This window comes from Alexandromys fortis, unplaced genomic scaffold, assembly GCF_014885135.2.
Source record: "Alexandromys fortis isolate MF-2015 unplaced genomic scaffold, M_Fortis_MF-2015_v1.1 scaffold_84, whole genome shotgun sequence".
Lineage (NCBI taxonomy): Eukaryota > Metazoa > Chordata > Mammalia > Rodentia > Cricetidae > Alexandromys > Alexandromys fortis.
In genome coordinates, this window is record NW_026068017.1 from 2,394,189 (window position 1) to 2,408,978 (window position 14,790).

A 14,790-nucleotide genomic window follows, 5' to 3' on the forward strand; every position below is an offset into this window, starting at 1 on the left:
CAGATATGAACTTCAACCTAAAAGAAGAAAGCTTAAGACAAGCTGAAAAACCTCAAATTCATCATAACAGCACACCTGCCTGACCAGTAAGTCATCGCAGTAACAAGAACATCCACTGGCATCATTTGACCTTGAAACCATAAAGAACACATCCCAATATTTCTACCAGGACTTCTTCTTTTGCCCTTTAAAGCCCAAGCGTCTGCACCTGTATACAGTCTTTGTCCCCAGGGGAGACTAGAGTCCTTCAGTTGTTCTGATCAGAGGACAATCTATAGAAGTTGCTCTGCTCTTTTATTTCTAGCTCTCCTCCTTTCACTTCCATTTAAACACCCTTTCACAGAGCAGAAATGGCTGGCAGAGACAAAATCCACCAGACTCCTGCTTGGAGAAACAACAAAAGGGAGATGTAAAACCATATGGGATAGAGTTGCATGGACAGTCATTATCTGGGGTCTCTACCACCATGGAAGCAGCTCCATTCAAAGAGGCAAGTGGCACAGAGGAAGGTCAACAGGTCTTGGACCCCACCCATGGCAGGAGGAAGCAGATGGACCTGGAGTTGCAACAGACTGAAGCCCAAAGAGAGAAGGACTTGGTTCTAAGTAAGTATAGAAAGGATCCCAACCCACCACTACTGTGACCCATTCATCACCACTGAGCCCTCCTGCCAGGTTTTCCATGGGCAAGCTAAACTCCTGTTAAAAGGAATCAAGGGTCCAGGATATCCTGGAATTAGAAGGCATACAGAAGGCCCTAGGTGAACCTTAGAGCTCCACACCCTCTTCTGTAGAAATAAATTCTCAGCCCTCTAAGAAGAACTCTGAATATGTGGTAATGGGGAGAGGCTGGCATACAAAATGGCTCTAAAAGGGGTAAGCACAAGGTTCAAGCCAGTTCCAAAAGGAAACACATGAGGGATGCTGAGGCTCACAGAAAAGAATAGAGACTCACCCAAAGGACTACTGTAGATCCAGGACAGATGTGTGAGCTTCATGGTCCCAGAGCAGGAACTTTTCTCAGCAGGAACTCTGAAAGCATCATTTTTCCCATGTGACATTGAAGAAGGCTATAGGGGTAAGGAGTAAGAAACCCAGGGTGCTGCCCTGGTTCTTATTTTTGTTTCTAGGATAAGCACACAATTTCATCTCAAAGGCCATTGTTCATAGTTTTCTGACTCTTAAAATCTTTCTTCCTCCTCTTTCACAATGTTCCCTGAGAATTAGGTGTAGGATTTTGCTGTAGATGCATTGATTGGAGGTGTTTTTCTCACCAGTCAATATTCTCTACATTTTTATGTAATGGTCTCCATATGCTTCAAAAGAAACTTTTTGATGATGGGGAAGAGCGACACTTATCTGTGGGTGTAATGACAAGTCTTTAGAATTCAGTGAGGGATTAGACTGGTTTAGTACAGTGACAAGAATAGAATCTCCTCTAAGATCCATGATCTCACTATCCATGGGTTAATGGCTAGGTCTACTCTACAAGGAATTATTTCCTTCCTGTTGAGTGACCTTTAAGTCCAATTAGGCAGCTATTGGATACTACCAAGATACAAGTGTCACCATTGCACCCTTAGGAACATCTTGCCATGATAATAATCATGGTTCATAGGTGTCATAGCTGGGTTAGTGCTTTAGTTAGGGTTGCTATTGCTGTGATGATACACCATGACCAACCTAACTTGGGGGGGGGGCTAATATCCAGATTATACTTCTATATCTCAGTCCATTATCAAAAGAAGTTGAGACAGGAACTCAGGAAGACAGGAACCTGGAGGCAGGAACTGATGCAGAGTCTATGGTGGAGTACTGCTTACTGACTTGTTCCCCATGATTTGCTCAGTCTGCATTTTTAATAAAACCTAGGATCACAAACTTAAAGATAGCATCATCAACAATGGGCTGGGCCCTTTACATCAGTCACTAATTAAGAAAATGTACAATGGGCTTGCCCTCAACCAGATCTTTAAAAAAACATATTTTTATGGATTCTTTAGAAATATCACATCAAGCACCCCAATTCCACTCATTTCCCCATCTCTCCATATCCGCCCTTTATTCTTGCAGTGTTCACCCTAAAGAAAAATTTAAAAAGAACCAAAAGGAAAATAAAAGTCAAAAAATAAAAAATATAATTTATACAAACCAAACCAAACAACCAACCAAACAATGAAGGAACATTTTGCTGCACCATCTTTTTCACCTCTCCATTATCTCCTCATTCATCTTAGTGGCACTGGGAGCTGTGGTGCACCATGATGTAGACACTTTTGTCCAAACAGGTTTACTTGAAAATGTTTATTGTGTAATGAGTTGTTGGTTTGTTTCAAGGCCTCTGGCTTCTGGCATACCATCAGTAGTGGACACTCACTGAAATTCCTCTTTAATGTTCTGCTGTTGCTGAGTCATGGAGCTCCTGCTGCTATGGTTCAGCAGGACATGTCCTTTAACAGGCTCCAGCAGCTCATAGGTGGGGTAGATGTCAGGGTGTGCCAGCTCAGAACCCTTGATGTGTGCCTGGGTGATAGGTGAGTTGGTCATTTTTGGGCTGCTAGGACCACCCACCTCAGTCAAGGGGCAGAGACAGTTCTCCCATGCTAGTGTAGAGTGGAGCCTGCTTTACCAAATGTGGGAGTTCCTAAATGACAGGGTCAGCTCTACATAAGATGCAGGACCAGGTATCCTGTACCAGGTTCACAGGAGATGCCTTCTCAGGGCCAGCAAGGAATAGTGCCAGCTTTCCCAGAGCCAGTGTGGGGTGAGTTGGCTCATCACAGCCCTCATTCTTCAACACAAATGGTTTACATGGGTTGATGTGGGAGTCCCCTCTGTGTGCTATGGCTACCATTAATGAATAAAGAAACTACTTTGGACCTATAGCAAGGCAGAACTTATGTAGGCAGGGAAAGCTAGGCTGAATTCTGGGAAAAAGTAGGGCAGAGTCAGACTGAAGCAATGTAGCCCTGCTAGAGACAGATGCTGGAACTTTAGCTGGTAAGTCAGAGCCAAATGGCAATACATAGATCAATCGAAATGGGTTAAATTAATAAGAGTTGGCCAATAAGAAGCTAGAGCTAATGGGCCAAGCAGCGATTTAATCAATACAGTTTCTGTGTGATTATTTCAGGGCTAAGCATTCAGGATCAACAAGTGGCCCTCTCCTCCTAAAATAAGTCCCTGTAGTAATGCAGACAACAGACATCAATAGATACCTCACCTGCAACAGGACCATGGACCTAGATATTGCCCTCATCCTCAGTTTGGGCCCAGATATCAACATGGCCCCAGATAGTAGTTCCAGCCACTCAGTTCAGCATGAGTCCAACAGTACCATGGTCTCCAGACCCCAACATGACCCCAGGGGTGTTGAAATAAGGAGCGGCGGGGCTGCGTCCCCAGCACCCCTGCTGCCTGCTAGCTCATGCCCAAAATAACAACACACAAACTGTATTCATTTAACTGCTTGACCCATTTCTATCTAGCCTCTTCTAGGCTAATTCTCACATATTAATTTAGCCCATTTCTAATCATCTGTGTAAGCACCCCAAGGTGCGCTTACCAGGAAGATTTTAGCCTACGTCCATCCTGGGTCGGAGGAGCTTCATTGCATGCATCTGCCCGGGAGAGCGGAGCATGGCATCTCTGCTCCAGAGAGCAGAGCTGTCGGGTCTCTCCGGGAGCAGAGCAGAGTCTGACCTCACTTCCTCTTCCTCCCAGAATTCTATTCTGTTTACTCCTCCTACCTATGCTTTAACCTATCAGGACCAGCCAAGCAGTTTCTTTATTGCTCAATGACCTTCCTCCATCACAGGGGGGCAGCCCAGACCTTAGCATCTATGCTGCCTTTGGTGTTACCTGGAGCAAGGAGTATCCGCACAGACCATGATTGCGGCAGGGTCACAATCACACACACATGGCCCTTTGCAGTAGTCTGGGCCTAGATATCACCATGGTCCCAGGCCACCTACATCAACCCATTCCCCACTGCCTTTTTCAGATCTGCCTCTCTCCTCAGCACATGGACTGTTCTGCCTCTCTCCCTCTGCCTCTTGTTCTCTCTACCATGTCCCCACCATGTTTGCTGAGCATAATAGTGCTAACAGCTCTATACTGAAAAGTGCTGGGCAGGCCCATAGTTGTTTTCTCCCATCTCAGACCAAGCTCACCAGGTGGGGCTATGGGTTTCTCCCAGTTGCCTGGATCCAATGGAGCCAGGCAGGCCAGTGGCACAACCTAAGCCCCACTCTGTAATGACTCTAGCTTGTGTCAGATTGACATAAAACTAGCCAGTATAGTAGGACTACTGATTGCTTTCCACCCATGGCAATTCACATAGCATCTTCCAGAACTAATAAAGATAGTCCTCAGGGAGAAGGATTTTGGATCACATATACCTTGAATTCTACAATTCCTATATGAAAGTATGAGGTATATTTAGCAATAAGGATGGACTTTCAACATCTATGTGGCAACCAAGGGCAATAGCAATAGTCTCTATTGTTTTTGGATACCCTTTACTCCCTTGGTTATCAACCCAAAAGAAGGCTTCTCATGCCCGTTACTAGAAGTTATATTAGATAGTCTAAGGCTTTTAAAGAAGCAATATTATCCCAAATGACATATCTTCATTAATGTGTATGTGCATATGTTTAGAAATAATATATGCAATTTTAAGTAAATATAAAACAAAATATCCTTAGTGTTGTTTATCTCTCCTCCCCCCTATTTTTATATTGTCCCCCTTTTCCCCAGTTAAACCCCATACACACTTCATTTTTCCCATTTTTCTCCTTCATAGAACCTTATCATTCTATTCCCCTCTTTAGAGCTCATTCACATCCCATGGTCCCTTTTCTCTTCTCTGGTTTCTGCAGTGACTCCGGGTTACACAATAACATCTGAAGAGTTGGAACTAGAAACCACAAATGAGAGAGAACATGAGTGTGTCTTCCTAGGTCTGTGTTACCACACTTAATATAATATATTCTAGTTACAAACATTTACCTACCAAATTCATGATTTCATATTTTCTTTACAGCTAAATACTTCTCCATTTGTATATGTACCATATTCTCATTATCCATTTGTCAGTTGAAGCATTTGCATTGTTTCCATTTCCTAGCTGTGCAAATAGAGAGTGTAGCCATGACCAAACAAGTATCTGTGAAGTATGATCTTGAGAAGTTTGAGCATATGCTAAGGTGTGTATAACTCAATCAGATGGTAAATCCATTTTTAGTTTATTTTAAAATTTTCTGCACTGATTTCCAGAGCAGGTGGGACAGTTTGCAGTCCACGAACAGTGAATGAGTGTTCTGTTTACTTCACATCCTTCTTCCCACATTTGTTCTTGGTTATTTTCTTAATCTTAGCCATTCTGATGGAAGTAAAATTAAATTACAAAGTTGTTTTATTTTGCACTTTCCTACTTGCTAAGGATGATGAACACTTTTTGGAATATTACTTGTACATTCTTATTTCTTTTTTATGAGAACTCTTTTCAAATTCATAACCTATTTTTAAATAGACCATTTATTTTTGTAACTCTTTGATTTTTGAGTTCTTTATATATTCTGTAATTAATCCTCTGTCAGATGTATAGATAACAAGTTTCCCTCCCAGTCTGTGGGCTTCCTCTTTACTCAACTTGTTGTTTTCTTAGATATACAGAAGTTTTAGTTTTATGAGGTCCTACTTATTAGTTGTTGGACTTAATTCCTGGGCAAATGGAATCCTATTCAGGAAGTTCCTTTCCTACACCTATATTCTGTAGGGTATTGTCTATATATTTTTTTCTAGTAGTTGCAGTGTTCAGGTATCACAGGTCTTTGATGCATTCGGGTTTGATTTTTGTGCAGGGTGACATAGTTTCATTCTTTTGAATGTATGCATTCAGTTTTGCCAGGGTCACTTGTTGAAAATATTGTCATTTATCCTGTGTACATTTCTGGCATCTTTGTTAATTATCAGATGACTGTAGCTAGGTTTATACATGTTGGGATCTTTTGCTTTGCTCCACTATTTTACATGCCTGTTTTCATGCTGCTATCAAACTGCTTTCTTTTATCACTACAGCTTGGTAACAAATCTTGAAATCTGCAATGGTAATTCCTCCAGCAATGTTTAGTTCAGGAATACTTTGACTATATAGGCTCTTTTGTGGCTCTATATGAACTTTAGGATTTTTTAAGATTTCTGTGAAGAATATTGTGGTGAAGTGGGAATGGTGGCACACATCTATATACCCAATACTCAGGAGGTAGGGACAGGCAGATCACTGAGAGTTCAGTGCCAGCCCAGTCTGCGTAGTGAGTTTCTGAATAGCAAGAGCTATAAAGAGATACTATCTCAAAAGAAGAGAATGTTGTGGTGGGTCCAGAGACTGGAGAAATTGGTCTGTGCTTAAGAGCATTTGTTGCCTTCACAGAGGACCCAAGTTTAGTTCCCATTACCCATAGAGAGACTCACAATAATTTGTAACTCTATGGGCAACCAGATACACATGTGGTACACATGCATACTTACAAGCAAACCCTTATACACATAAGATAAATAAATCTTTCCTAAAAGTTTTAATTTTTTGCTAATGTTATAGGCATTTTGATTAAGATTGCATTTGATCTGTAAATTTCTTGAAGTTAAATGGTCATTTTCACAATAATCTACCTATCTATGAACATGGCAGTTCTTACCATTTTCTAGTGTTTTCCTCAACCAGTTTCTTTAGGTATTTGAAGTTTTCATTTTAGAATTCTTTTACCTCTTAGACTTATTCCTAAATATGCTATTTTCATTGAGGCTATTGTAAATGGGAAACTGCCCACAATCTATTTCTTGCTGTTTTTGTTGGTGTTATATAGAAAGGTTACTAATTTTTGTTAAGTTGACTTTTTTCTTTATCCTGCCACTTTGGTGCAATTGGTGACCATTTAAGAAATTCTTCTGGTGGAATTCTTGGGATCTCTCATTTATAATGTCATATCATATGGTAAATAGAGATATTTTGACTTCTTTTTCTGTTTGTATCCATTTAATTTCTTTCTCTTATTGCACCAGATACTGCTTTGAGCACTATGTTGAAAAGGAATCAAGGGTTAGAGAGGCATCTCAGCAATTGAGAGAACTGGTTGTTCTTTCAAGAAGACCTGAATTCAATTCCCAGCACACACATGGCAACCCATAACAATCTATAAATCCATTAAAGGAGATATTATACCCTCTTCTGATCTTTGAGGGCACTGCACACATGTGGTAAACAGGCATACATAAAGGCAAAACAACTTTACATGTAAAATAAAAATAAAATAAAATTAAAGAGAGAAAAAAATAGTGGACAGCCCTGCCTAATTCATGAATTTAATAGAATTACTTTGAGGTTTTTCTCCATTTAGGAAAATGTTGGCTGAGTGTTAGTTATAGAGCCTTCATTGTGTTGTGATATGGTTCCTCCCATACTGTTCTCTGTATAGTTTTTTTGCATGAAGGAATGTTAGATTTTGTCATCAAAGGCTTTTTCTGCATCCATTAAGATAATCATGTAATTTTTTTCTTTAAGCCAATTTGTATATTTTATTATCTTAACTAGTTTATACATGTTTGTTGAACCATTCCTGCATCTCAGTATAAAAGCAACTTGATCATGATGGGTGATCTTTTTATATATGACTGTATCCTCTTTACAAGCATTTTGTTAAAGACATTTTCATCTATGCTAGTCAGAGAGATTGGCATGTAGCTTTTGAGAGTTTTGGTGTGTATCTTTGGTTTTGGTATTAGAGTTAAACTGGATTTATAGAAGTACTTTGGAAGTGCTTTTGGGATTGTTGTAGATCTTGTTTGAAAATATGGTATAATTCTGCTTTAAATTCATCTCTGCGTGGCTTATTTTAATCAGAAGACATTTTATTACTGTCTTAATCTTTTTATTTGATATTAGTCTGCTTAGTTTGCTAGTCTATTTTTTGTTTTGCTTTGGGTGCTTAGATGAATCAGAATTTTGCCTAGGTCTTCTAGATTTTCCAATTCAAAACAGTGCTAATAATAAAAGCCCGGAGTCAGATATCAGGGTAAATGCTGAAAGATCAGAGAGAAAAAGGATCCAGCCACAGCCAACTCTTACCTTGCTGACTTCTCAGTCTCCTCCCATCGTACATTTCTCTCTCTGCCCAGCCATATTACTTCCTGTCTGTCTGTATAGACCTCCCGATCTCTATGGTTAACTAGTGTCTAGCTCTGCCCTCTGATCTTCAGGCAAGCTTTATTTGTTAGAGCATGAACAAAATATCACCACGTGGGACATTAGAATTGGGAGAGGGAAATACAACCCTTTCAGTTCCCCTTTTGTTCAAATAAGTGGCCCCAGATAGCCTGGGTTGTTTATATATATACAGTTTCAATTAAAAAATGAGCAATTTTATAATCAGTTTTGCCTACTAAGTTTCTAAAAATGGTTACAAAAATTGTGTTTGTTCCTTGTCTGTTTTTCCTTAAATCTCCCAACTCTTCCACCAGCAACCATCACCTGTTAGGAGCATAAACAATTTTGCAAACTACAAAGTAACTTTTCTGACTAAACACATCTATACATAGAACAATGTGCCCAGTTAACAGCAGGTTGAGAGACAGCTTTGTCTCTTGTGGTTAACATTTACATCTGATAGGGGCTGTGTTCTCATTATCAATTCACCAACCTAAACTGGATCAATCCATTCTATGTTTTGTACTACTCTCTCTCCTCTGGAGGCACACCAGGTTTTTCCATCTATCATACAGGTAACATAACTGGGAAACTTTACGTTAACTGTTGCCACTGTTTTTATTCCTTGTTCTTATGTCTACCTCCCTTAACTTCTTACAGTATTGGCACAGTTATTAGAAATGAGGCATCTGTGGGTTTTTATGATTGTATTTCATTCCTTGTCTCTAGAGTGTTCCCATTAACTCCTGATATCATCTATTAAATAGCATTTCTTAAAGACTCTTATGGTTAAAAATCATTCTTACCAGGACAGTTATGCAAATATGTAATAATAAACTTCATAATCTTCTGTGATTAATTGTGGCTAGTATTGTGAAAGCAAGAAAAGCACAAAGCACATAAGCTCCTAAAGTCATGCCCAGAATCATGCAATGAACTGTCCACAGGTTCTTACCAAGTGGGTCAAGATCTCCAGGGCTTTGCCACAGGGAGAACCATTCATGCTATCCTCAGGACTTGTCTCCCAAAGAAGCCACATGGATCTTGTCACATTTTTATATCATAAGTATTCTACTCTGTCTGCACCCTTTTAGAACCCTTACTTTAGCTCTCTTTTGGCCTCATTATATTTCCTGACCTCTAGAAACACTCTAAGGCTTATATTGTCCCACCTCTAGATGAAAAACTACAGTCAACTAATGGATGCTGAGAGAAGGAGAATCAGTCTTCTTCAGACATGAGTCCTTCATAGGTCGTCCAGTCCAGAGGTCAATATTAAACATATAACAGTAGCAATATATGGATTTAGCAGAATGTGTGTATGTAACAATCAATGAAGAAAAATGGTAAATTTAGTGAGAAAGAGGGAATAAATGAGGAGCTAGAAAGATAGAAATGATGTAAATATAGTGTGCATGTAGGAAATTCTCAAAATTTACTTAAAGGAAGCTTTAAAGACAAATGCATAAATAATAAATATATAAAGCTATGATCCACATTTGACAGAGAAAATGTGGCATTTTATCTCACTTAGAAAGTAGCTCCCATTTCCATGCATTTTCTGTAGATTTTTAATATTGGTCTTTTAATTTATGTGTATATGAATGCTACAAATACATATGCTTAGGAGTTGTACTGTGTGCATATGTGGACATCCTAAATTGATAACGAGGATCTTCCTCAATTGCTCTCTTTCTATATTCATTGAGGCAAAATTTCCCATCATCCACATTCAGAGCTTGTCAACAATGAAAACCTTGCTCTGGGGATCCCTTGTTTCAGCTTATTGAGCCTGAAATAACAGAAAGCCATAATACAAGCACAGCATGTGCCTGGGGTCCTGGGATATAAAATTATAGTCTACATTCTTCTGCTACAAGCTTTTTAACTACTGAACCATCTCCCTGCCCCAGTGGCTTTTGAAGTGTGGCTGAACTGAGGAGGATTTAGACATGTATGTGGCAACAGGTGTGTTCTAGCGAGAAGGTCTTGGAAAGCATAGTCTGCAAAGAGATGAGTCCTCCCTTTGCATCTTGGGTCAAAGTGTGGCCTGAGTCAGGCAGATCTTGGCAACAGACACATCCAGCTTGCTACACTCTGAATGTGTTAGACGTATTCTTATAGAAGACAATAAGACCAGACCTAGAGATCCTGATTTCAGAGGCAAGCTGGCCCCTGAAGCCAGTCTTTCAGTGGCTAATTGTGTGAACTGATGTTATTCTCAAAACTCTCACCAAATTTTCTGCAGCACCTTAGATAAGTCAGGATATGTAGCCACCTTGTACTTTGGGCAACCATCAGGAGCTGAGGGATAAACTTGGATTCGGGTGCATGAGGCATCCTCCTATCTGTCTTATCTTGAGTTCCCTCCAAAAGAAGAGGCTACATGAGATATGTATTCAGGTCCAAACTAGAGAGAAGACTCCTCAGATATACTGGTTAAAGGAAGGGGGAGTAAGACAGGAAAAGGGGAAGCCAGCAAACTGTTTTGTGGCTAATAAAGGAGCAGGTTACATTGAGAACAAGTGTGTTAGCTTGTTTTCCACGGACAAGATTGGAAACACAAACTGGGTAACTTTTTTATTTTTATTTATTAGATTTTTTTGAAAGATAACAATCCAAGTTCCCACTCCTTCCCCTCCTTCCATTCCTTCCACACACCCTCCTACCACACCCCCATTTAATCCTAAGAGAGGGTAAAGCACATTGCTTTGAGGAAGGACCAAGTTATTACCTACTATACCTAGGCTGAGCAAGGTATCCATCCAAAGAGAATGGATTCCAAAAAGTCAGTACATGCAATACGGATAAATTCTGGTGCCACTGCTTTTGGCCCCATAGTCTGCCCCAGCCATGCAACTGTCAACCACATTCAGAGGAACTAGTTTGGTGCTATGTTTGTTCCTTTCCAGCCTGGCTGGAGTTGGTGAGCTTCCATTAGCTCAGGCAAACTGTTTCAGTGGGCAAACCCATCACTGACTGTCTTGACCTCCTTGGTCATATTCTCATTCCTTCCACTCTTCAACTGGATTTTGGGAGCTCAGTCCAGTGCTCTAATGTGAGTCTCTGCCTCCATTAGTTGCTGGAAGAAGGCTCTATGGTGATATTTAAGATACTCATCAGTCTGACTACAGGGTAAGTCAAGATTGTGCACCCCTCTCCTTTATTGCCCAGGATCCTAGGTGGGGTCATCCTTTTGGATTCCTGAGAATTTCTCTAGAGCCAGGTGTCTGCTAACCATATAATGGCTTCCACAATCAAGGTATCTCCCTTTTATCTCTCATCTCTGTCCTTCCTCCATCTTGATCATCCCATTCCCTCAACTTCTCCTCTACCCTCCCCCTTTTCCCTCTTCTTCTCCTCCTACCCTTCCCCTTTCCCACACCCACATGCTCCCAACCATGCCAGTTAATAACGTCTGTTTCCAATTTCCAGGTGGGTCTATATATTGTTTTTTCGGTTCACCTTATTACTTAGCTTCTCTAGGATCATGGACTATAGGCTCAATGTTCTTTGTTTATAGCTAGTATCCACTATTAGTGAGTACATACCATATTCATCTTTTTGGTTCTGGGCTACCTCACTTAGGATAGTGTTTTCTAATTCCATCCATTTGCATGCAAAATTCAAGGTGTCATTGTTTTTTTTCTACTGCTAAGTAATACTCTAGTGCATAAATGTGACACAGTTTTTTATCCATTCTTCTGTTGAGGGGCATCTAGATTGTTTCTAAGTTCTGGCTATTACAAATAATGCTGCTATAAACATAATCGAACAAATGATTTTGAAGTATGATTGAGCATCTTTTGGGTATATATGCCCAAGAGTTCTATTGCTGGATCCTGAGGTAAGTTGATTCCCAGTTTTCTGAGAAACTGCCATACTGATTTCCAAAGTGGTTGTACAAGTTTGTATTCTCACCAGCAATGGATGAGTGTTCCCCTTACTCCACATCCTGCCCAGAATAAGTTATTATTAGTGCTTTTGATTTTAGCTATTAGATGGTATCTTGGAATTGTTTTGATTTTCATTTCCCTGATAGCTAAGGATCTTGAACATTTCCTAAAGTATCTTTTGGCCATTTGTGATTCTTCTGTTAAGAATTCTCTGTTTAATTCAGGACCCCATGTTTTAACTGGGTTATTTAGAATTTAATGTCTAATTTATTGAGTTCTTTATTTTAGAGATCAGTACTTAGTCTGATGTGGGGTTGGTTAAGATATTTTCCCATTCAGTAGGCTGCCTTTTTATCTTATTGACTATGTCCTTTGCTTTACAGAAACTCCTCTGTTTCAGGAGGTCCCATTTATTTATTTTTTCTCTCAGTGTCTGTGCTACTGGGGCTATATTTAGGAAGTGGTCTCATATGCCCATGCATTGAAGACTACTTTCCACTTTCTCTTCTATCAGGTTCAGTGTGGTTGGATTTATATTGAGGTCTTTTATCCACTTGGACTTGAGTTTTGTGGATGGGCATAAATATGGATCTATTTTCATTCTTCTATATGCTGACATCCAGTTATACCAGCACCATTTGCTGAAGATACATTCTTTTCCCCATTGTATAATTTTAGCTTCTTTCTCAAAAACCAGGTGTTCATAGATGTGTGAATGAATATCTGGGTATTCAATTCAATTGGTCAACCTCTATGTTTTTGTGCCAGTACCAAGCTGTTTTAATTACTTTACCTCTGTAATGGAGCTTGATGTCAGGGATAGTGATGCCTCCAGAAGTTCCCTCATTGTACAAGATTGTTTTGGCTCTCCTGGGTTTTTTTGTTTTTCCGTATGAAGTTGATTATTATTCTTTCAAGGTCTGTGAATAATTGTGTTGGGATTTTGATGGGGATTGCTTTGAATCTATAGATTGCTTTTGGTAGGATTGCCATTTTTACTATGTTGATCCTATCTATCCAACATCAGGGGAGATCTTTTCATTTTCTGGTCTCTTCTTCAATTTCTTTCTTCAGAGACTTAAAGTTCTTGTCAAATAGGTCTTTGACTTCTTTGGTTAGTATTATCCTAAGATATTTTATGTTATTTCTGGATATTGTGAAAGGGGATGTCTCTGATTTATTTCTCAGCCTCTTTATTATTTGTATATAGGGGGTTACTGATTTTTTTGAGTTGATCTTGTATCCTGCCACATCACTGAAGATATATATCAGCTGTAGGAATTCTCTGGTAGAGATTTGGGGTCACACACACACATATTATCATATCATCTGCAGGTAATGAAAGTTTGACTTCTTCCTTTCCCATTTGAGTACCCTTGATCTCCTTTTGCTGTCTTATTGCTATGAATAAAACTTCAAGAACTATGTTGAAGAGATAATGGAGAGAGTGGACGGCCTTGTCTTCTTCTAGATTTTAGTGAAATTGCTTTGAGTTTCTCCATTTAATTTGATGTTGACTGTTGGCTTATTGCATATTGTTTTTGTTACATTAAGATATGTTCCTTGTATCCCTGATCTCTCCAAGACTTTTATCATGAATGGGTGTTGTATTTTGTCAAATGCTTTTTCAGCATCTAATGAAATGATCATAGGGATTTTTCTCTCAGTTTATTTATACTATGGATTACATTGATAGATTTTCATATGTTATACCAGTCCTGCATCTCTGGGATGAAACCAACATGATCATGGTGGATGATTTTTTGGTTCGGTTTGCCAGTATTTTATTGAGTATATTTGCATCCATGTTCATGAGTGAGATTTGTCCATAAATCTCTTTCTTGGTTGAGTCTTTGGGTGGTTTTGGTATCAGGGTACCTGTAGCCTCATAAAAAGAATTTGGCAATATTTCTTATGTTTCTATTATGTGGAACACTTTGAGGAGTATAGGTAATAGCTCTTCTTGGAAGTTCTGGTAGAATTCTATACTAAAACCATCTGGCCTTGGGATTTTTTGGTTGGGAGGTTTTTGATGACAGCGTCTATTTTCTCACAGTTTATAGATCTATTTAAATTGCTCACCTGGTCCTGATTTAATTTTCCTACATGGTATCTATCTAAAAAATTGTCCATTTCTTTTACATTTTCCAGTTTTGTGAAGTACAACTTTTTGTAGTAAGACTTAATGATTCTCTGAATTTCCTCAGTGTCTGTTGTTATGTCCCCTTTTCATTTATGATTTTGTTAATTTGGGTGTTCTTTCTCTGCCTTTTGATCAGTTTTGATAAGGGTTTGTCAATCTTGTTGATTTTCTCAAGGAACCAGTCTTTGTTTCATTGATTATTTTTATTTTTTTCTTTGTATTGATTTTGTTGATTTCAACCCCCAATTTGATTATTTTATGTTTTCTATTCCTCCTGGATGAGTCTGCTTCTTTTTGTTCTAGAGATTTCAGGTATGCTGTTAAATCACTAATGTGAGCTATTTCTGTTTTCTTTATATGGGCACTTATTTCTATAAACTTTCCTCTTAGCACTACTTTCATGGTGCCCCACAGGTTTGGGTATGTTGTGCCTTCATTTTTGTTGAATTCAAGGAAGATTTTAATTTCTTTATTTCTTTTTTTTCTTTTTTTTATTTGATTGAGAATAAGAAAAGAAAAGTTTCCACCTCCTCCCAGCCTCCCATTTCC

The 14,790-nt window shown here is 39.1% G+C and overlaps 1 protein-coding gene across 1 annotated transcript in view; it reads left to right on the forward strand.

Annotated features, from left to right (window-relative positions):
* The first annotated feature begins 466 nt into the window (after positions 1-466).
* The window catches only part of LOC126514134 (NACHT, LRR and PYD domains-containing protein 1a-like), a 56,260-nt gene continuing 41,936 nt past the window's right edge, over positions 467-14,790 (forward strand). The window contains exon 1 of the mRNA XM_050162879.1: positions 467-605. Within this exon, the coding sequence (XP_050018836.1) occupies positions 467-605 (139 nt within the window). The remainder of the gene's footprint in view (positions 606-14,790) is intronic.